Source organism: Sitophilus oryzae, unplaced genomic scaffold, assembly GCF_002938485.1.
Source record: "Sitophilus oryzae breed Bouriz unplaced genomic scaffold, Soryzae_2.0 scaffold_1307_pilon_pilon, whole genome shotgun sequence".
Taxonomy (NCBI): Eukaryota; Metazoa; Arthropoda; class Insecta; order Coleoptera; family Curculionidae; genus Sitophilus; species Sitophilus oryzae.
The window spans coordinates 883,347-908,662 of record NW_022145957.1 but is presented as its reverse complement, the minus strand read 5'-3'; the positions used below and the strand labels follow the sequence as shown (position 1 = coordinate 908,662).

General features: G+C 31.4%; 1 protein-coding gene across 1 annotated transcript in view; it reads right to left on the bottom strand.

Moving 5' to 3' along the window:
- The window catches only part of LOC115874867 (chondroadherin), a 55,163-nt gene extending 30,168 nt beyond the window's left edge, over positions 1–24,995 (bottom strand). Inside the window, exons 1-2 of the mRNA XM_030890163.1 lie at positions 24,904–24,995; positions 12,477–12,664 (exon numbers count right to left, since the gene is read on the bottom strand). Coding sequence (XP_030746023.1) covers positions 12,477–12,664; positions 24,904–24,969 — 254 coding nt within the window. The 5' untranslated portion in view covers positions 24,970–24,995. The remainder of the gene's footprint in view (positions 1–12,476; positions 12,665–24,903) is intronic.
- Between the last annotated feature and the right edge of the window lie 321 nt (positions 24,996–25,316).

Below are 25,316 nucleotides of genomic sequence, written 5' to 3'. Positions count from 1 at the left end.
ATAAACAGCACTCAGGCTTCTTAGTATTTATCAAATATTTATAATGCGAGAACGAGCCATGTATTTTATGATGTTCTCATTCTATCTGCCGTAAAGTTAATTTAATTATAAAGTTTGATAGTATACATAAACGATAAACGTAATATATTCTATTTGTTTCTATCGGTGTCCATATTATTATAGATTAATAATTTAAAAGCAAACTATAATTATTATTAATAATGGGCTATGGAATTAAATAATACATATACGTACCAAAAATTTTGTGAAAATACACTTATAAAATTTACTGTTTATTCCAAAATTAGACATAAATTTATTCGAATTAATACATTTAAAACATAATATATGTTGCAGCCTCTGTTAATATTTTAAAAGCAAAAAATAATTAATAATAATGATCAATAAACTTATTTAAAACAATATTTCTCCAAAATCAAATAAAACATATTTTTAAATATTGATGTTTATTTTGAAGATAAGAACACATAACACGGATAACATAAGGAAACTGTACGTCGCACAACGCTCAATGGAACGAAATATGCTGGGAATAAAGGTTGTCGCCCACTAGACCGCTGCGCGGCGCGGCGCTGGGAAGAGAATTTTTTCCGGCTGCGAAGGGACTGCGCCCACTATAGCGCGCTTTTGAAACGCCGCAACGCTATTTAGTTATAGTCGAAGTGTTTTTTACTTACTGTAGTTTAGTTTTTAAAGCAATGAGTTCAAGTACGGACGAAAGCGTATTTTTTGTGCTCTTCTAACAGAGGAAGAGGAAGAGGGGGTGAGGAAAAGTTTGGACTCATACGATTAACCAAAAAAGAAAGAAGTTTGGAGAATTTTACCATCTTTTTCCAGATTTAATAAAAGACAAAATCATTTTTTTCAGTATTACAAAATATAAAGGAAACATTTTACGCACTCCTCAATTGAGGGTTTTAGAAGAAAAAACACCGGGTATATCTACTCATCATATTTTTTCAGAAGAGACAAATTACTAATATTTTTGATAATTCTTATTTATTCTGATGTGTATATTAGTTATGTGGTTAAAAAAAACCCTGATCTTTTTTATATATTTGGGTAATTAGAATTTAAAAATTGGAGATTCTCACTTTTGTTAAAAAGTGGAGATTGCCGGTTTTGCCTCTACACCCCTCAATTATATTAAATCTTTGGTAGAAAGGCATTTCGTCCATCTGTCTCTAGTGAGGGAAGACTAAAAAAAATATCATATTCCTTTATGAAAATCGATTTGCCTAATTTACCTTTAAAAATACAATTCTGCCATTAATACATATCACTAGTTCCTAGTCAAAAAGCCAACTGAAAAGACTCGAATGCAAAATTATCTGCCTTGTGAGTACGCACACTGCAACGCGCCGAAACGCGGGAGACGGAAAAAAGTTGCTAGAGAAGTCTTCCGACTTCTTGACGGAAATCCCGCGGCGCGCTTCTGCGCTGCGCGCTTTAATGTGCGTTGGTCCATTTAAATACATGGCAAGCAGACAAAAGAAATTTCCACATGGCGCCTCGCCGCGTCGCGCCGCGGTCTAGTGGGCGACAACCTTAACCAAGAGAGCGGTAAAAGAATAGAGTGGATACGACAAAAGACCCAGAGTCAATCATTGACTCTAAAAAGTGGTATCTTTAAACATCTTTCTTATTTTAAATGGAACAGCAAGTATATTATTACATTTTTAGAAACGACTTTCATCTTATAATTTTTCTATTATACTTACCTATACCTATCTCTAATAGTTTTTGAGATAAAAAATAAAACATGTATAAAATTGACAAAAACATAATCGTGAATAAGCATTGGTAAAATCATGTCTTAAACATTTTTAAAGTTGAGATTTGGGTTATAAGTTAAGGAAAGTCGATATATTCAATCTGTCTAAATAAACCGATTGGATATTACACGGGGAGAGCAAAAATATTATTTATTTCCGTTTGTTATAAAATTGCTGAAATCTTTGATATTTTAAATTCAACCCTATGTATATTATTTAAAAAATCAAAAGACTTATAATAGTTATTAATGATGCAAGTTCGATACGAACATCATAATGAAACGCGTGTAACGTTCAGCCACGAGGCGTTAGCCGAGTGGCTTAGTTACACAAGTTTCATTAAAAAGTTCGTATCGAACGTGTATCATTCAAAATTTAATCTACGAACAGTGACGATCCAAAGAGATTTGATTTAATTTAAAATATCAGAGATAGCCTCATAACAATTAAAATTCAAAATTATCAGGTGCACATATTAGTCGACGCCGTGGTAACCGTGCTTGTTGATTGTTTCCATTTTGACTTTGACAACTCAATTATTATGTTCAATTTTGTGTTAAACGTTCAGTTTTATCAAAAAGCAAAAAATAATATTAATATGGGTGATTCTGATTCTGAAAGTGTCCCTTCGGATATTGAAGGCTTTGCGCAAAACGTTGTCGATTCCCTACTTCCCGAAAAATCAAGACAAACGTACGAGCAAGCCCATGTAAAACTTGAAGATTGGTGTAAAGGGAAAGGAATCAAGAATAGTAGTAACGAAAAGGTTATCCTGGCATATTTTGAACATCTTACAAAACATAGGAAGGCTTCATCATTTTGGGTATATTATTCCATGCTACGTTCAGTTATATCAGTGAAGAAAAATACAGATATTAGTAAGTACGTCCATTTAATTGCATTTGTAAAAAGAAAATCGGAAGGATTTCGGTCAAAAAAATCGAGAATTTTAAGAAAAGAAGACATAACTCGTTTTTTGTTGGAAGCCGATGATAAAACTTATTTCCTGACAAAAGTTTCATTGATAGTGGGACTTGCGGGAGCCTGCCGGCGTATCGAGTTGACAAATCTGCAGCTGCAAAATGTTAAAGATGAAGCACTCATGTCATTATTCCAATTACGAAAACAAAGATATCACGAGATTTTTTTATAACGAAAGGGAATGTTGAAGGAATAAATATGGTGGAAACGGTTCGAAGATATATAGCTATGCGGCCAAGCAACACAGAGCATACTAGATTTTTTGTGGGGTACAGAAATGGAAAATGTATTAAGCAACCCGTTGGCATTAATACTTTAGGGAAAATGCCGCATAAAATAGAATTGTTCCTAAGTCTTCCAAATCCACAACAATACACTGGACATTGTTTCCTTAGATCGTCTGCGTCGTTGCTTGCAGATTCAGGAGTGGATTTATTAACTGTTAAAAGACATGGTGGTTGGCGCTCTAACACAGTGGCAGAGAGCAATATAGAAAATTCCAAAGAAAATAAGAAAAAAGTGTCATGTAATATTTTGGGTAACATTTCTGGCAATGATGGGTCTTCAACAAGTTCAAGCACTCAGGAAATAAATTTACTTCCTAAAAATTCAACTCACCTGTTATCGTCTGGAATTAATTTAACCAATTGTACTGATATTATAATTAATGTTTACAATAAATAAACGTATTTAGGTATCTTTTTTTGCTTGTTTCTTATTTTAAAATTTGCGTGTTATTATGAATTTATAATAGCACTAGTTAAATTGCTTTACTGAAGAAACCAGAAGATTTAGGTATAGGAACAAGATATATCGTTGAAAACCCATCTTATTTGGGTATCAATTCTTTAAATAATACAGATAGGCTTGAATTTAAAATAACACTAATTTGAATGATTTTATAACAATCAGAAATAATATTTTTTTCTGACCTCCCTGTTTGATATACAATCAGTTGATTAGACAAATCGAATATGTCAACTTTTCTTAACCTATAAAGCAAATTTTATCTTTCAATATGCGGAATTTAGGATTTAACCAATGCTTATTCAAGATCATGTTTTTGGCAGTTTTTATTTTTTATCTCGAAAACTATTAGATATTGGTGGTATAGGTTAGTATAATAGAAACCATTAAGATATGTGAGTAGTTTCGAAAAATATAATAATATACCGGGTAGTCCATTTAAATTAACAAGCATGCTACCACTTTTAGTATGAAGCGGCAAGACTGTAATGCTGAAAATAATTTAAACACACGGAGCAGGTGCCTTTACGCAAAAATCGAAATTTTCCAAAAAATTATATGACCGGTACTCCATAAACGTCTAACGTGCCATGACCGTGAATCACCCTGTATATCGATATAAATTCTGTGTCTATTCCTTGTCTCAATCACTTGTCCCCAGTTGTTAAACCGTATGTTTATTTTTGAGTTTCTTGGACATTTCACTTTATTTAAATAAATTGTAACCTTCAGAGATCTCTTTAAACAACGATAAACTCAGGTTAAAAAGCGAAAAAATATTTTATATTTTAGTATTCAGCGTGCGACAAGCGTCGGGGGGAGGGTCTGCTTGCTCTTTGCCGTTGCAGACTGTGTCTGACTGGCAAGGTAGAATGCAAAACACGAACACCGTACTCGACTTCTGTCACGCCGGTTAAAGCTCAAACGCTGGATTTAGCCAGAGGCTTTTTCTATAGTGCACATAGTGCACGTATGGACGTATCGCTGAACTGTAACGATTGGTATATTTGTTTTCAGAACTGGAAAGCTAATTGTAGTATAACACACCCTAGGGTCCTTTTGTTCAAAGAAAAGACTTGTGGCTATTTCGCCATTTCTCTGGGTATTCCACTGGATATTTTCCATTCAAGGCCGTGACATACCACGGCATTGATAGGACATGGCCTTAACCATGCCTTGATGCATGAGCTAGCGAGAAAAAAAGTGGTAAGAATCGCGCAAATACCAAAAAGTACTATAATAAACTTGATAGTGTACTTGGATACCAATATCTTTTGTTTGTGTACTAGGAAGTACATTTTGCATGCAGATTTTCATTGATAGGTTTGTAGCACGGAGAAATAAGAGAGGGGGATAACTGTAGGATAAAAACGGTATCACTTTCGTTGTTTGGGCGGGGCCAAAAGTGTCCATTTGGACAGGACCGGATTAGGTAAAACTTCAAATAATAAAAGCAAACAATAATTAAAATTTGCCTTGAGCTAATGTAATACATTCTATAATATTAATGGTGTGTATCGCGATGAATAAATTATTATTTGGCATGACTACACCAAACTTAAAATAGGCAGAAAATACTAATTAATGTTTATTCGTTAATTCGGTCATTACGGACCTGCTGCACGCTATTTATGTTACCCGTGAAATATTAGGTTTGTTCTCACAGCGTGTTCACAACATGTTTGTGACATGTTTGTGTGACTTCTTCTTGGTCTCAAATAATGCAATTTCTTGTCAATTTCAAACTGTCTGTGCGAACAGCGAATCCCCTACTCTTCTTTTTTGATCTAATAATACCACTAATTTTAACTCCTACTTAATACCGAATAAAGAAGAAAACGAACAAGGAATTAACCAAAGACATCTTTTAATGTTTTTGGTTTTGTTCTTTTTAATGTTTTGTAATTTTGATTCTTGAGCCTGATCCGTTCCTCCATCAGCTCTTGTAGGTCTGTGTCTGTATCCGAAAATTCGGACGCCTCAGATTCTTCGGAAGATTCAAAATCGCTCATTTCTTTTCTTTATTTTTTGAAGAAAAAAATACTAAACAAAAGCAACACACGTTTTGTATATTAAGTTTACCAACTAATGAGGTCGGGTCGCAATACGCATGCGCCGGACACTTTACTTGCGAAAGATCCGCGAACAGGTCTGACTGTCAGCTAACAATCAGAATTTTCTGTGCGAACAGCGTACTGTTGGTCGGAAACCAATCAAAAATTTCTGTGCGAACGCGTTTTATCCTATTGCACATGATTATGTGTTGGAAATATGTTTCTTACAGCTGTGAGAACAAACCTATTAACGCCGGCGCCGGTGAGTTTCTTCGAGTCGATACCTTTCCTGCTGCTACAGTTGCGTAGAGCACATGACACCATGGTTTTTAACGTTTATGTAATAGAAAACACTCAAATTATTGATAAAAAACATTACATTTTGAGAAAAATTCACAAATGACAGAAACGTAGCACAATCAAATATGGCTGGCGGCTAGGTGAACCTGTGTTCACAACAGCTGTAGCGCCTCCCCCTGTTATTCCTCCGTGGTTTGTAGCTTCTGATTAACGGTCTAGGTAAAGCATTTATTTCATTTGCTAGCTCAGAATTAGAATGGTTAGAGTTAAGCAACTCGCATTTTCATTGGATGACATAACCACTATAAATACGATTTGTTGGTTAAGTTTTTTCTCTTCTTAAAGAAATATAAGCTGCCTGAACGGTCTAATCTAAGTTAAGTGAATCGATTCCATTTCGACACGCGGACGCGACGCAAACGCGACGCGACGCTCGACGCTCTCAGCCTGAATGTACCTTAAGAAGTTTCATTTCAAATTTGCGCACCCAGTGCACACACAATTTTCAAACAAATTTGCCTATTGGACAAAAAAGCTTAACATTATAGTAGGTACATCTCATCCCGTCGTCAGAAGCAGAAAAAAAAACAAAAAGAACAAAGATAAAATTATTTAAAATATCTAAATACATTACTCACAACCACCTTAATTTTTTAGCAGAAAAATGTATGGCTACCGGTTCTTTGATTTTAATAAACATAACAAAAATAAACATATATCATAAGTAAAAATTAAAAACAAACAATAAATAATCATATACAAAAAACCGAGCAAAAAACTTTTTGTTTAAAGTTTGACTTCTTAAAATGTCATTTTAACTCAACATCAACGGTTTATATTAGACGTATCTTCCTAAAAATTAAAGTGTTCTTGAAAAGTTGTATTTAGATATTTTAAATTGTGTTTTCTTATTGTTTAATATTGACGTTACTTCGGAAATTATTTGGAAAAAATCGAAATAAAAATGAAACTTCTACTCCCTGTATCTCCGACACTAAGCATTTCAAGACATACATGTATAAGAACTTTTTTACTTGTTTTTATCTGCAGAATGTGTTGCCGTAGTTTCCGGAATACAGTTCGGACCACCCTGTATTATACGTTATTAATATTTAGAGTTTAAATTAGTGGGCGGGCAGGTGACAGCATTCAGCGATGAAGTAGACGAATGAGATCGTTTTATTTGGCGCCAGCGCACGAAAAGCTTGTTGAATCAAAAGGATAGACTTATGCAAGATTGATATTCCTAGTTCTTTTTTTGGCTTCACTTTCCATTCATAGTGTAAATGCGATACTAGCAATATAATCTTATAATATATTTGTGTAAAACACTAAAAAACAAATACAAATATAAAGAAAACAAATAAGAAAAAACAGGTTTAAAGAAGGAAAACCTCTAAAAGAACTAAAGAACGCCAAAAATCTGAACAACCAGAATTTTGTTTTCTCCTTCACTGAGGTGGATGCATAATCTCGGCTTTCTTCCTCGTCTTGACCTTCTTGTAAAATTTTATTAAATATTGAATATATAGAAATGGGAAATATAAATAAAATAATACCAGCCCTATATATAGAATTTAGAGAAAATGTGGAGGAGAAGTCTGAAGAAAAAGCCCTTTGTTGATATTTTATTGATGTTTTAGTTCTTTTCACAATTCTAGATTTGCCTGGAACATAAATATCGAAGAGCCAACTAAAATAGACTCTTCTTTGAAAGCCTCTAAATATAAAGCGGAAATGCACTCGATACCCCCTAAAGGAAATATACGATAAAAATCTTCCTACGGTAATAAAACCCAGTCAACTCAATTTAGTATTATATAAAATATTTACGGTTACTGGAAAGTCTTTATTTTTATATTAAAATATGAGGTAAATCGGAAAATTATCTATATTAGTACTAAATTTATTTGGTATCATGTAATCGAAAATAATAACGATGCTAAATAGAGGGTATAGATATAGTATTTAAGTAGCAGTTTAGAGTATATTATGAGTAATTTGAAGTATTTTTAAGATATTAAAACTATAATGTAAAAAATACAAATAGCTTATAAAGAAATAAGAAGCATTTCCGCAACTTATTTAATTTTCTACTATAATGTAGCCGATTTACGGGAGATACTTTTAAGTTACCCGGTAAGTTCACATTAAAATATACATTTTCCGTTTCTTGCCATTTTTGTGACCTATGCAATAATGGTACCTGATACTTATTCTACACTTAGATGCAAAAAACACAACGAATAAATCTTTGGTCCAATTTAAAGTCTTATATTTCTGTTATTTTTAGCCTTATTTTTATGAATTTTTTAGCAAGCTGTATATAATTATATCAAGTTTAATTCGTAAATTCAGCTTTTTATAAAATTTAGTATTTGTCATATTATACAGGGTTAATCGAGGGGTTGTTTTTTTACCTTAACTTTAAAACACCCTGTGCAATAATTTCGTCTGTAAATTTTCTAAAAAAAAATATAATTTTACGGTCAGACATCTAAGGGTCAGACCCATGACTCCTGGGCATTCTGTTTTTTGATTCATGTCAATACATGTTTTGGTTAATTTTTAAGAGTGAAATGAACTGATAACTATTAATTTGCAATTTTTTTAACTATCATTACTTTTTCATGTATTTTTTTAATACGTCGGGATGATTTTGGTGACTATTGTCTTAACGTCATATTACACTGCATTGGATACTTTATACTAAATGAAAAAAAAACGTTCAAGTTTCAGAAAGTTCAAAAAAGAAATGATAATTGAAAAAAATGCAAATTGTTGGTGGCAAGCTCATTTTGCTCTTAAAAATTAACCAAGGCATGTATTGACATGATCCAAAAAACAAAATGCTCAGGAAACATGGTCCTGACTGCAAAATTATATTTTAGGAAAATGGACACATGAAAATATTGCACAGGGTGTTTTAAAGTTAGGGTAAGAAAACAACCCCTCGATTAACCCTGTATAATATGCCAAACACTAAAGTTTATAAAAAACTGAGTTTACGAATAAAAGATGGCATAATTATACAGGGTGGTCCGAACTGTATTCCGGAAACTTCGGCAGCATATTCTGCATATAAAACTAAGTAAAAAAGTTCGTATAAATGTGATACAGGGTGTAGAAGTTTCATTTTTATTTCGATTTTTTCTAAATAATTTCTAAAGTAACGTCAATATTTGGATGAAAATTGGTGTCTGGGAGTTTTGTGACACGAAAAGTTTGATTTTGATATCAAAATGACTCCTATCTGTAGGGCGCGCCACCTACATGCGTTTTGACTGTTTTGAAGAGTAATAACTTTTCGACGGTATCTGTATAAAACTACTGACTAAAAAATATACATTTCCATGACTTTCTACGTAAAAAATGTCTCTTGGTAAAAATCGCAACGAGCAACCGTTCTTAAGATATTTAAAATAGAAATAGTCAATACATGTCATTATTGACAAAAAATAAGCCCACGTTGAATAGTTATTTGACTGAAATAATAAATTTTTATTTTTTTAAATTAATCATAATTTTTTCAGTTTCTGTTGAACTTTTGGCACAAAGAGATTTCAAATTTAAGATTTCAGTCTAATATCTATTTGGTCAACATATTTAATTTATCAATGATGATAGGTATTGATAAATTCATTTTCAAATATCTCGAGAACCATTACTCGTAGCGATTTTTACCAAGAGACGTTTTATATGTAAAAAAAGTTGTAAATGTATATTTTTTTACTCAGTAGTTTTATACAGGTATGGAGGAAAAGTTATTACTCTTCAAACAAGTTAAAGCATGTGCAGGTGGCGCCCTCTACAAGTAGGAGTCATATTGACATGAAAATCAAACTTCTCATGTCCGAGAACTCCCAGACACCAATTTTCATCCAAATATTGACGTTACTTCTTAAATTATTTGGAAAAATTCGAAATAAAAATGAAACTTCTACACCCAGTATCTCCGAAACTAAGCATTTCAAGACATACATTTATACGAACTTTTTTACTTATTTTAATCTGCAGAATATGCTGCCGAAGTTTCTGGAATACAATTCGGACCACCCTGTATACAGCTTTCTAAAAAAAATATGAAAATGGGGTTAAAAATATAGCTATATGTTGCTAAAAGAATTCTCCGTTGCGTTTTTTTGCATCTGAGTGTAGTTCTATTCCTGTATTTCCTACTCTGGTCTCAAACTTTTAAATTACCTAATACTTCTCAAAATGACCACAAAATAATTTCCAGATATTTAGAGTAATCGGACTGCGTGTAATAAATATATAATAGGATCATAAAAAAAAACGTCAAGCTGGTCTTGGAATCCGCTGTTATTTTGTATGTAAAATTATATAGTGAATGTCATCTTTTTGTCAAGGTCCCTTTATCGTTCATACAGTATTAATGGTAGTTTAGGAATATTAAAAAAAACGCACAAAAGGACGCTAAAAAACACACATACAAAGGAAATCTCTAATCCGAAATTAATTTGGTAAAGCCTCATTTAAAATATCGAAATTAGTAGAATAAATTAGTGATTTCAATCAGAGCTGCAACCAGTCAGTTTTGAAAAGACTTACGTCTTAAGCCTTAAGTTATTTCTAAAATCACAAAATAATTTAAGTTTTAATAAGTCAAATTCAACATAAAGTTCAAATGATTTACGTCTTAAGTCTTTGACTTAAATCATTTTATTTGAAGTCATTTTTGTAAGACTTAAATCAATATAAACGTTATTTAAGTCGTTTTTATGACCTAAATTTATATTTTTGACTTAAATCATGATTATCTGCAAATTAAGTTAGTAAAATAACTTAAAAATAAATATAATTAACCGCAAGTTAAGACAACCAGAATTCAATTTAAGTACTTTTTGTTAAATGTTAATATTAATTTTCTTGTATTACCAATTACATTTCCAATTTTCCTAGTATGATACTTACTTATTTAATTATTATACTTTTCAATATCATTATAATTTTCAGAACATCTACAAACACAAAAATATGTTCTTTTTTTATAAAATTTATATTATTACATGTCTTTAAAAAGTGATGTGTTATGATCACTATGTCGAAGAGATATCGATGGTATAAGCACAGCCCGACTCTACTTAACAAGCCGTGAACAACCATTTGGTAACGCCGCAACCGGCAAGAGATTCAGATCGGTTTTTAGCGAGCGCAAATGCACGACGGACGGACCGTTTTACCGGCTATCGAGGCGCGAATTTTTAAGTTTATTTAAGGTTTGCTCAAATTTGTCACATAAAACTAAAAAAAAATGCCACTTGTCAAAAACAGTCCCTGTTCCCCGAAAAAGTCCTGCTGAAAGAACCGAAGAAATGCTTAAATTGCTCACTTCGATCTTGCATTTCTTTGGTTCTTTCTGCAGGACTTTTTCGAGGAACAGGGACTGTTTTTGACATGTTTTGTTTGTAATGTGGCAAATTTGAAAATATTTTAGGTACTTCATTTAACTTTAGTCTAGTTTTGGTAGGAACCTTTTGCATTGATCCATCCATCTGGCAACCGATAATCCTCCTCCCTAATAATGTCACTTTCTACAAAATGCTTAGCACAAACCACAGAATATTTTGAGGGTCATCATGCCTCCCTAGGAATATTCCTAAGTCATTGGGCTTTAAGATTTTCATCCTTTGGAAAGTTAAAAACAGATACCGCTGGTTCTCCTGCATCAAGACAAGTTTTATAATTGGATTTGCACCCAGGCACACAACAAGGACTTGGCATGGTAATTTTTGATTACAACAATTAACTTTAAATAAATTGTTTTAAAACGCACCACAAAATGTTCATTCGCCGCCGAATTTGCCGCCATTCTTTGAAGAAAGCACTTAACCTCGCTTATAACCTGGCGAATTTTTCACCCACGGATATTTGTTTTTACGCAATGTTTACGGAAAAAAATTGTCCAGGTAACTTACAAATCTCACACAGTAAGACTTTTCACAACTTTAGTCTTTAACTAAACAATATTTTCTTTCAAAAAATTGGATTTATTTACAAAAACATAACAGAACAACAGGTCAATGAACGTAAATCATATGGCTAAACGTGTATCGATCGATCTGAAACCAGGGTTGCCAGATTTCCTTGTTCACGGCTTGTTAAGTAGAGTCGGGCTGTGGTATAAGCTAAGGGCTGGAGGATTTTAAGGTATTCTTCAATATATTCGAGATAGATTTCTTTAGTTCGTCTTTCGGGCTACATAACGGAGTTATGTAGAAAACTATTAATATAAACTGTTATTATGTTATGTAGGAAACATAATTGAAAATCAACCGACTCACTACGCACGCGTAACACGAAAATAATTAAAACCGGTTCCGAAAAAGTAACATTTCATTTGCTAGTGATAATGATAACTAAAACCTAAAACATTTTCCAAAAAATTCCAAATTTTTTATTTTTTTTTGCGAACGATTTCATAGTCCTTTATTTCTAAGATCAAAATATATTACCCCTCAATATATTTGCACTTACTTAAGACCCACCCTGTATTATATGTCTAATACAAATGTATTTATACAATTTATTAGAACAGGGTTATTTTAGGAGGCTGAAACTAAAATTAATTTCTTACCTAAATGCGAAGGGTTTTATAAGAGATATGTTGTTTCCGTCCAAAGACAGTTTCCTTAAATGGCGCAGACCCGAGAAAGAGTCACTTCGTATCACTGGAAAGTTATTTCTTGTCAATGATAAATGTTCCACTGTGGCAGGAAAGTCCTTTAGAGGGATCTCGACAAGCCCACCAGAATTACACAGAACCTAAAAAACATATTAAAATGTTTAAAAAAAATACTTTCAGGGTTATTAAGATAATCAATAAAATATCAACAAACTAAAATAAGAAAATGTCAGAAAAATAAAAGCGAGTTTTATTTTTTTTGACTAAAATTTTTGACGTATTTAACATTTTCTTAACATGAAGAACAAATTTTAATAAAAGCTACCGAAATTAGAATTTACCCGGTATAGCCTAATATGTAGTTGAAATATCTATTGTACTTTAAATCAAATAAAAATTTGGCCCAAAAATTTATACAGGGTATAACTTCATACAGGGTGTCCCACAATTAGTGCGACAAACTGAAAGGGGTTGTAGAGGGCATCAAAACAAGTCATTTGAGTATAGGAACCCATGTCCGGATATGTGCCGTTTTGGCAGGAGGTGGAGTGAAACGTAAATTTCAAGTTGCATTATTTATTCAAAACATTTACAAAAACTGCTCAAAGTGCCGTCCATTCTGTTGAAAACACAAATGCACACGCCTGTTCGCTGTTGATAGTTGGGCGTGCAGTCCGTGTTGGTACCTTAGTGCACGTCCAGTCAAGTTCCTTCCGCTCATTTTAATAATACCGGACATGGGTTCCTATACTCAAATGACTTGTTTTGATGCCTTCTACAACCCCTTTCAGTTTGTCGCACTAATTGTGGGACACCCTGTATACAGGGTGGCGCACCTCATTCGCCTCGGTTGATTATACGAAAACGGAAAGATGTAGAAACAAAATTTTTTATGGGTATATGTGGGGGAGGGCAATGTGCACAATTTAAAATTATTTTCATATGGACAGGGTGTGTCAGAATTAAGATCCATACCAAAGTTATATATTTTTTCTAATGGAACACCCGGTATTTTATTTAATTTTTGGATTCTTGGGTCCAAAAAAGTCATTTATTATAAGGGTTAAATATGTTTAAAATCTTTGGTTTTTGAGATATTTAAAGATATTTAAATTTGCAAGCTACAATAGAATAGAATATTAACACCCTGTACATTACTTTTCAGAATTAATTCTTCTGCTGAGTTTAAACATAGAGAAATAAACTTTACTGAAAAATGTTATTGCTTCCTTAAATTTATACAGGGGTATCAAAAATTGCTCATCTATCATAAGGATTTTTTATATAAAAACTTCGATATTTTAAATGCAACACCCTGTATTTTTTTAAATAAATCAAAGCAGATTCAAATGCTCTTTAAAACTATAGTAGGGTTTCCTATACCTATCTAGCTCAGATTTTGAATAAGAAGCGATTTTTAAATAAAATTGCTATCAAGAGGGCTGGCGCGGCGTTTCCATGGCAATTTTCTAGTGACAGTTAGTAACTATTTTCAATTATTATTTATAATTCATTTCATTATTATTTATAATTTATAACAGTTTACTTATATTTACTTACAATAGTTTAATAAGTAAATATTCATTATTTCATAAAGAAAAATAAAGCAGTATCTGCTGCCGGAACGAATGGATATGTTACTAGTGATTTTATTTTGAGAGGAAAATTGCTTCTTGCCTCAAGGGCTTATGCTCAAAGATATCCAAATAGGAATCTTCCTGATAAGCGTTGCTTTGAAAAACTACTTGTCCTATTTCGCAGAGCTGGTAGTGTGGTTTATATAAAAGTTATTAGGCAGCCTGTCATTAGAACTGAAGAAAATGAATTTGTAGTAATTGGCTCTTTTATGGAAAATCCATATATCTACAAGGCATCGTAAAATAAACTAAAACTAGTTCTGCGTTTTTCTTGATAGAATAATAAATACATATTTAATAAATATTATTTATAAACTGTTGTAGGTAAATTAAATATAAATAAACTGGTATAAATTTAAGTAATTTCGATTTTGAAAATAGCTACTAACTGTCACTAGAAACTTGTCATGACGACACTAGATCTCTTAAGTAGCAATTTTATTGAAAAATTGCTCTTTATTCAAAATTTGAGCTAGATAGGTATAGGAAACCCTAATATAGTTGGAAAGGGCATTTGAATCTGCTTCGATTGATTTTAAAAAATACAGGGTATTGTATTTGAAATAACGAAGTTTTTATGTAAAATAAATCCTTAAAATAGATCAGCAATTTTTGATACCTCTGTATAAATTTAAGGAAGCAATAACACTTTTCAGTAAGAATTAATTCTGAAAAGTAATGTACAGGGTGTTAATAATCTATTCTATTGTAGCTTGCAAATTTAAATATCATTAAATATCCCAAAACCCAAAAATATTAAACCTATTTAACCCTTATAATAAATGCTTTTTTTTGGGCCCAAGAAACCAAAAATAAATAAAATACCGGGTGTTCCATAAAAAAAATATAACTTTGATATAGATCTAAGTTCTAACACACCCTGTATATTTCAAAATAATTTTAAATTGTGCGCATTGCCTCACAACATATACCCATGAAATATTTTGTTTCTACATCTTTCCGTTTTCGAGGTGAATGAGGTGCGCCACCCTGTATATATGAGGTATTAATAAATAATTAACTTAGTATAATATGAGGTATTAAAGCTGAATACCCCACAACAAATTTTCCTAGATTTTTTTATTTTTATGATTTAGTGTCAGTAAATCTTTATTATTTGATAAAATCTAGGTGGCTTCCGCCTGAAGTTACTTAAACGTAGCTGTCAAATTAATTCAAAATGTAGTTATCAATTTCTGTCAGTTAAAACAAAAAAATACCAGAAATTTGCCGCAAATGAAAACTTATTCTACATTAGAGAGAATTGATATTATTCTATTAACTGGTGACTGCAGTGTGCATTCAACAATTAATAGAATGCTTAAATGCTCCTGAATTAACTAGTTTAGAATTTATTTATGGGGAATGTTAAAGACAGTGTTTACAAAACTTGACAAACTATTGTCGATAACATGTGAGAAACGATTGTGGCTGCTTTTCGAAGTAGAACTCCTCGTATGCCTCTTAACTGAAAGGCATTTTATGCAATGAACTGGAAAGTAAGCATTTTGAGATTTTTTTTCTAATTTTTGTCATATTTATGTTATATATTTAGTTTTTATTCTGCACTAATTAAAATATGATTTAAAGGTGTATCTTTTATTACCGCTGAATATTTTACTCTAGGTCTTTGATTTTTTTAAATTAACGAAATGTATATCACAGCCACCTAGATTTCATCAAATAATAAAGATCATAAAAATGAAAATATTTAGAAAAACATTGTCTAAAAGAGTAGGCAACCATAGTATTTTGAATATATATGAATTATCCATTCAATATTGGAATAATATATTGGGTGTTTCATTAATAAAGGAGTAACTGGATTTTTTTGTAAAAGTGACCAATGTTAAAGATTTTGTAAAAATAAAGATCATTTTATATTAAACAAATGACAATCTAAGAGCTATTTTGTCTGTTTCTGATTCAGATGGTTCAATAAGCTTTCTGGGGTTTATCAAAGGGTTTACCTAAGTTTTTTTGTGCTAAAATGTCTTTTTTTGAATGATATTTTTGTTGCCAGGCTAGTATCAAAGGTGGTATATCTAGCAATCATTCCAATCGCTTTAAACTGGTTCATGTTTTCTATGCTGAATATTTTTTGAGATAATATTTTCCACTAGTTGTTTTTTTTATTCCAAAGAATAGTGGTTTTAATAGTAGCCAGATAGTAATTAATGCATACTGTCAGGCACGTATCGTATAATACACGTAACGTTTCCGTTCCGTATACTCTTATACAATTTTTTTTTTGGATGCCGGTAGGTGAGGATCTTGTCGGAAATTGTATTAATTCTTTTGACTGAATATATTGCAAGTCTTCTTATTGACTTTTCTCTTGTTGCATACTTGTTACATCCATTAGAAGGTAAATTGCACATGTTATAACGCCACCTTGGGTGAAAAAGTTTATAATGGGAACTCAGGTTCACCAGGTTCCGTTACAAATAGGTTCTAGCTAGCTCAGTAAATAATTAAAAAATATATGCACAGAACAAGAGATATCAAAAGGGAGGTGTATGGAAAAAGTGTACTGATTAAAAAGTCTAAAATGTACTGGATTCGTTTAATAAATACTAAATTTAAAGTTCTTGAAATCATGAATAGTATCACAAAATATTGTTGTGATTAAACTGTGAACAACCCTGATGCGTATTTGTGATTATGATTAAATGACTGTAAAGAATAAAATGAAATTTAGAGGTAAGAATCCCCTGGTATACCAAGTTCACATACGATCGTATATTTAATGTAATAAATTTTAATCAATCATAAACGCAATAAAATAAGAGATGATTAAAGTCTTATCTGTCACCCAGTGGTCGTTCCAGTCAGTCCATGAGAAAATCCAGGTGTCTGGTCTTCAGTATCCCAGTGGCATTCCTCGTCACAGTGGCATTCACGTCACAATGGCATTAGTTGCAGTACCAAATCCAGTACAAAAAAAAATTGATAAAAATCTTAAGCTAAACCGTAATCATCACTTTCCACCATGCGGACCTTCCAAGACAAGATGGCTTCTCAACTTCATCCGCAAAAGACGCTGGACTCCAAGATACCAACCCAAAATCCAACACTGGCAACCAGTAAAACAAAAGACCCAAAATAAAATTCGATGTAAAATTTTATTTAATGCATACGGATTGAGTGAAACATTTTATTACATCATATTAAAATTATAATAATCCTATGAACATAATATCTTCGAAAATTATTAATATATTTTTCCGATCATTTATAAAACCGTTTAAAAAGATCGAAAACCTAATTTACAAAAGATCCATCTGTCAAACGCCGGTGTCACACGATCAGCTGACAAACAATTGAAACGTCAGTCTGTAAATCGTAATATAAACAAGATGAAATTTAGGGAAAAATCAACTATAATCAGGTAAAATCAATTGATTACACACAGGAAAAATACATAATAAAATCCTTAACCCATATGTATATTGTAGACCCAACATTCCCATTTGTTGCGTTGAAAACAGACAAAAGATAATCACATCAAGTCTATGTTCAAGAATCCTCCGAAGAAATATGCCAAGAAAATACCCTAACACAAGCATAAGTCTAAATACAAAATTAGTAACCACTGTAGAAAGAAAGGTAGGTTTTAAACAGACAAATTGATATCTTATTAATGAGGTTTTATATTACAGTTATCGGAGACAACTCCATCCCAAGAAATTGTTGTGGCGAAGAGACTTAATAGATAAGATATTATTAGAAGTTATATGTACAGTTAAGAAGTAAGCTAATTAAATGTTATTATTCAAGTTATTCAAGTAAGTTTTAGTTTTATTCCTAAAATAAGCAAAATAAGTAAAATAAGTTACGGTGAAATTTTAAACCGTAACAATGTTATTTACGAGAAAAATGGGAAAACTTTATTTTACTAAAACAAACTGAAACGCTTTGTGTATGAATATGTGAATACACTGTCCGGTTGCTAGAACGGAAACGCTACGTGACGGAAACGATACGTGTATGATTATGTGCATCGATCTTTTACACTTGACTTTGCCTTACTTTTTTGATCATTTGGCCAATTACCTTGGACCACTTATGGACCTTGGACCACTATGTGATTTTAATTCCCATGTTAAACTCTTCTTTCCACAAAAATTTTTTTTACAGAATTTGCAGGAAAATGCGATATTTTAGTTTTCCTAGAGTAAAAACTATTAATATAAGTAGCCTAATACCTAATCTGTGCTATTAAGAACATTCTAACAAAATAAAACCAATAACAATCAAACTTTGAAATAAATCGTAAAAATAGACGTCTTTAGTTTAGCTAATAATTGAAATTCATGAAATTAAGGGACAACAAACGGAAATATTGTCGGGTGCCAAAGTAGACTAGTGGGACGTAGACGCTAGTTATATTTTCTACTGAATTATTAATTTTCTTTGTTCTTTGTAGTAATTAGTAATCCTTAAACTTAACCTTAAATTTTAAAAACGGTGAATCATAATCTGATATATTATGATAATTACTTTATACAATGAAATTATGATTTAGATATTATCAACAAGAAATAATAAGACACAAAAAAGAACGAAATTTTTTAAGCTTTAATATTCACATCGTCCTTTATTAAAAAAATAAAAATTTCCTTTAATTTTTTTTAATATTTAATTTTAACTAATGGAAGATCCTGGACATTTATTTATATTAAAAATAAAATTAAGGATGTGTCTTATAAAACATTAGCAAATGAGTTTGTTTGTATGTATGTTTTAAAATCTGGTACGTTCCGAAAATAAATAATTTTTATATTTTCGGAAATGTAACCCAAAAAAAAACAATCTTAACGAAGAAAAACAACAAAATTAATTTTTAAATTGTAAAAAGTAATCTTAGCAAATAAAAGGAAATTAGAAATTTTACGTCAAGATTTTGTTTTCCAAATCCCACTCAAACATTTACACTTACTATTTTCTACCAGAGACATTATCTCTACCAGCTGACGACTTCCTAGCAATTTTAAAATCAAGACATTGAAAGCAATCAAATTTAGTCTAAAATTAAAACAACCTAACGAATCACGAAACACGAAAAAAAGGTTGAAACTAAAGCAATCAAAATTTATTCGTGCAACTTCTTCTTGATTGATAGTTACCCGGTAGTGGCTAGACGCTTGATAATTTATGAGGTTAAGGACCAAGGCAAATATTTTAATTTTAGTGTTTCTGTATTGTTATCGTTTTTTTTGTAACTTTAAAATGAGTGGGTCAGCTTAAATATGAGTAATATGTAACGCTTACTTAAAATAAACCGAATAACAATCTCAAACCAGAAACCTGATCTTGAACCTTTTTCAAACGTTAGGCCACTCTGTATATTAAATAAACATACTCCTAGTACTAAAATTTGTATTAAATTTTTCATAAAATATCAAGAAAATAATCAAATTTTCAACGTACTATAAAATTTATAGTTCAATAAGAACTAACTTCCTCACAAGATTGTTTGTTAACAAGTTGCATATTCTATTAGTTAACAAGTAACAAGTCATATTTAAAAAGTATTGAAAACTTATACAAGTTTTCCAAAACAAAATTTAATAAATTAATAGTTATTTTTTAAACCTTTTTGAAACTTAAAGACACGAATAGAACTCTATTAACGGACACTATTCGTTATTCCCTTTAAATGTTGTCTTTCTTTGATTATCTCGTTCTCTTTTGCAGCATTTCTCGAAATCAGCAAATTTTCTGCTTTGGTGATAAATTCAGTCTTAAATTTTATTTTCCGTTGGTACGTATAAATTTCTAATATTCTATTATCAGCGGAAAATGAAGAAGGTATGAATGCTACTCTAAGTTCTCAGTTTTAAATATTTGCTTTAATATGACCGATGAAATTAGTTTAAGGCATACTTAAACGGACTTTAAATAAAATTATTATAACTTATATCTTAAATATCCTTTAAACTGATTTTATTTACATAAACATATTATATCGTGTGGTGCATCGGAACACGGTACATAGGAAATCCCATGTAAATTTTGAAAAGGTCAAATATTATCTGCCCAGATAATTTTATGCAAAAGTTGTATTACACTTTTTTGAAGAGGCCTTAAAGTTGTACTTTTTTCTAGATCTCTCTAGAAATTTCGTTTCATTTGAAATAGTCAGTTTCATGATAGAAAATTATTTGCAAAAATCTACCTTCAAATCAGTTAAATATACAGGGTGGTCCGAACTGTATTCCGGAAACTTCGGCAGCATATTCTGCAGATTAAAATAAGTAAAAAGTCCGTATAAATGTATGTCCTAAAATGCTTAGTTTCGGAGATACAGGGTGTAGAAGTTTCATTTTTATTTCGATTTTTTCCAAATAATTTCTGAAGTAACGACAATATTTGGATAAAAATTGGTGTCTGGGAGTTCTGTGATACGGGATATTTGATTTTGATGTCAATATGGCTCCTAATTGTAGAGGGCGTCACCTACATATGTTTTAACTGGTTTGAAGAGTAATAAGTTTACGTCCATACCTGTATAAAACTATTATATTAATATACATTTACAACTTTTTTTACATTAAAAAGGTCTCTTGGTAAAAATCGCTACGAGTAATGGTTCTCGAGATATTTGAAATTGAAATTATCAATACCTGTCATCATTGACATAAATTAAACATGTCGACTAAATAGTTATTAGACTGAAACCATAAATTTGATTTTTTTGTGCCAAAAGTTCAACAGAAACTGTTTAATCATCATTTTTTTGCAGAAAAATTTATGATTAATTTAAAAAAATAAAAATTTATTATTTCAGTCAAATAACTATACTGAACGTGTGCTTATTTTTTGTCAATAATGACATGTATTGACTATTTCCATTCTAAATATCTTGAGAACGATTGCTCGTAACGATTTTTACCAAGAGATATTTTTTACGTAAAAAATGTACGTCGTAAATGTATATTTTTTTACTCAGTAGTTTTATACAGGTACGGACGAGAAAAGTTATTACTCTTCATAACAGTCAAAACGCACGTAGGTGGCGCCCCCTACTAATAGGAGTCATTTTGACATCAAAATCAAATTTCTCGTGTTATAAAACTCCCAGACACCAATTTTTATCCAAATATTGACGTTACTTCAGAAATTATTTAGAAAAAATCGAAATAAAAATGAAACTTCTACACCCTGTATCTCTGAAACAAAGTATTTTATTCAAAGTAGTAAAAAAGTTCGTATAAATGTATGACATTTATACGAACTTTTTTACTTACTTTTATCTGCAGAATATGCTGCCGAAGTTTCCGGAATACAGTTCGGACCACCCTGTATAATACGGCCCAGAGAAAATTACAATTACAATACCAACAAATATAAGATTCTGTCATTGTCAGATTCGATGTCACATTTTGTTTACAAGAATTTGAAGGTACCAAATAGAGTAATTTTGCATAAAATAATTAAAATTTTTGCAACTTCTTAAACGGAATTTTGCTGGAAACCATAATAACAATAGTAGTAACAATAATAGCTCTGTGTTAGATTTGTTAGCAGCTCAGTCTTCGGAAAGCCCAAACCGAATAAGTCAACAGTTTAAGATTAAACTACGCAGAGGTTTGAAATTAAAAGCGCAGTATTAAGCACATGGAAGTGTTGACAAAAATAATTGAACAGAAAGAAAACAACAATAACTTGAATATTCTTCATGTTGAAGAAAAGAAAAAACGTGGACTCCCGGCTATTGGGGGTACAGTAGGAAAAGACCACAGGATTTTTCGCCGAATGACTTCTTCCTGTGGAGAAAAACTCAAAAACTCAAAAACCATATTTATGGGCATATTAAATACAGAAATTTGGATGAACTGAAAACGACATCTCTGTAGAATTCTAAAGATTCTCCCCTTGACAGCTTCGTATTGTGAGACGTGAATTTTACAATCATTTGGGATATTAGGCTGTGAATGGGGGATTATGTAAACAATTTAATATTTATAACAAAAAAAAAATAAAAAAAACATCAAACTTGACAATGACAAAATTATACAGGGTGTCCCAGAAATGAGTGCAAATATTTTAAGGGGTTGTAGATCTGGTCAAAAGAAACATATTTTCTCTTTACCATTTTTAAAATAAATTGAAAATAACCGAGTTATTTAACTTTGAAAGTTTTAAAAATAAATTGCGACATTTTGAGAGCCGTCGGAGGAAATCGGCAATTTTCCGGATCTCGCCTTGTTCGCCGCCCGCTGTTGCCGCGACTAGAAAGTCTAAAAAACTACTTGCAAAATTCCATAACACTAAGTACATGATCGCCAGTAGCCATACTTCCCACATTTCCCAAATTAAATTAAAAGAAAAAAATAACTTACCTAACATTAAAAAAGGATATCCCGATATAATTGCAAAGCTTTCTTTTTTTTCATATTACCAGTCCTAAAACTGCCTTTAACACTACTTTTAACTTCATTACAATTCTTAACAACACTTGAACTTTAATGCCGACCTGAGGATCCAAACTTCCAAAATCCCTCAAATGCTGAACCATACTCACACCTCACAGAGTTTACACTTGATAACGGTAAGTGGTCCTTCTCACCGAAATGTTGGGTTAATCAAAATAAATAAAGACAATGGAAGTCCGAAATTATTTTATTTTCAATATACTCAAAAAGGTTCGAGCATTCGTGATCTGTCTATTCGAATACACTTCGGAATAAAGCCTCTTAGCTTCCGCAGCCCCTTCACCTGCCAGGAGGAAGTATGCAAAATTCACACTTTAGGTAGAGTTTAGAAGCATATCCACCTTCTTCGGATTTGTATAGGCCATCACGATTTACCGATACCGATACCGATTAGCGACACAAAAATATGCACTAACGAACATATTAAACACAATCTGCGATAACTTTCTGGAGTTTTAAAAGCTCGATACTATTAGAACGATTTCTGATATTCGAACGTACTAATAATCTTATTTATTAACCAAATACCAAAATTAAACTCAAATCAATAACCCAGCGACATCTATAGAATAGCGGATTAAGCTTTTTTTGTGAACGGACATTCGGCACTGTGGCGAGCAAGGCAAGTCGTATTAGACAGGAGTGGTAGAGGGTCCTAGTGCTCTTAACGGTATTTACGGTTTCTCGGGGGTTCCCAAAATCATCTAAAGAATGTAAACAAACCAAAATCAACGTATGTTGTACGTGTATCGCTTAAAGTTTTGGCACTTTTGGTGTAAAACCATTAATTTTCTTTTGTTGTTTCTGTTTGTTTTGTTCAGTAGAGGTTTTAAGTAGTTATTAAAGCAAGTTTTTTTAACACTTTTTGTTGTATTTGTCACTTTAGTGTTTAATTATTATGTGAAATATTTTAAATAATATTTTGCAAGTGATAGATTTATAATTTTCAAATTAATAGATATTTGGAGTGTATGTGTTATGGTATATGTTGGATAAAAACACTGATCAATTTTCATCAAAAGGGTAAGCTCTAACTTAATATTTAAAGATTATAATTGTTGATTGAAACGATTGAAAAAAAATCCTAATATGGCAAAAAAAAAGCTATTATAATTTATTTTTTCAGCCTACTCAACTGTAAAAAGTACTTATAGCATTGCGCATTTTCCTAAAATTAGTATTAGCAATGTCCACTAATATGAATAAATTTAATTTTCGTATTTTTCTATAGAAACTTATGGCGGGTTTATACAACATAATCGTAATCATAATCACAATTTTTGTCACAATCTTAAAAGTTAAAACCATTATTTTAGATACGACCGTTTATACATCGCAGTCGTAATCAAAAGCATAATTTAATAACCTTGAAGTTCGTAACTTTTAACTTTTTTGATTGTGATTACGACAAAAATCGGTTAGGGGGCATTATTTTTTTTTCATTTTTATCTTTAATAATTTTGCGAATTTTCGTGTTTAAAAAACCTGAGTAATAAAATTTAAACAAAAATACACTTCTAAAATGATTATGAAATAGAAAAATAAGAAAATTGGGTTACTTTATCAGCTGTATTTACATTCCAAGTTATGAATGCGACTATGTTGTATAAACGCATATTAAAATTGTGATTGTGACTGTGCTTATGCTTAAGGCAAAAATTAGGATTATGATTACCACTATGTTGTAGCCCATTAAAATTACTTTGAATTTATAAACATTTAGAATGTGGGTATGGTAGGAAGTGGCAACATTGCATTCTCTCCGAGATTCTGTCTATGCATGGTAAACGAATTTCCGGAGAGTGAACAGTGGCACTCAAAAGTTTTTCAAAATTTTTCGGAAAATGTCAAGAAAAATATAAAATTTTCAACATTTTTTTTTTGCAAAAAAAACCTCATAGGCGTGTTTCTGGGGTTGAACTATACTACCAGTTAAAATATTTGCACTCATTTCTGGGACACCCTGTATTTTTGCTGGTATTTTAATTGTAGCTTTCTCTGGGCCGTATTATAAATTTTGAGTAATTAGAAGGTAGATTTTTGCGAATAACTTTTAGACGCCTATTCCAAATAAAACGAAATTCTAGACGAAAGTACAACTTCAATACCTCTTCAAAAAAGTCTAATATAATTTTGGCGTAAAATCATCTGTGGAGATAATTTTTGACCTTTTCAAAATTTACATAGACTTTCTTCTCCCGTGTTCCGATGCACCACACGATATACAATTATTGTAACCTTTACTTAAAAAGTTGATTGATAAAACATTTTAAAAGTAGTGTTAAACATATTTATACCTACCTGTGTTTGTGATAAACATAAACACTCGTTTGGACAAACTGGAATGAAGGTTGTAAATATTGCCATATGGAGATAACACAGTAATAGGAAAAGTGACAGTCCTTCAATACCAAGCATCTGGAAAGAAAGAAGAAATTTTGTAAGAAATAGCATTAAACTGTCATAAAAAATATTGTTATTATGATTTCTATTTGTAAATAAATAAAAACTTAAATGTTACATGTTCTTTGAACAGATTTATTAAAAAAATAGCCATAGTTTTGCCATGAAAGTTTCATTCCTGGACATTCTTGTAAAAAAATAATAGGGTACCATATTATTATTAGAATAATTATAGTCATTATTCATCCAGACTGACGTTGACCCTAGGCATTGCAGCCGCGAGGTACAATTTGCCCTAGTGAATAATGACC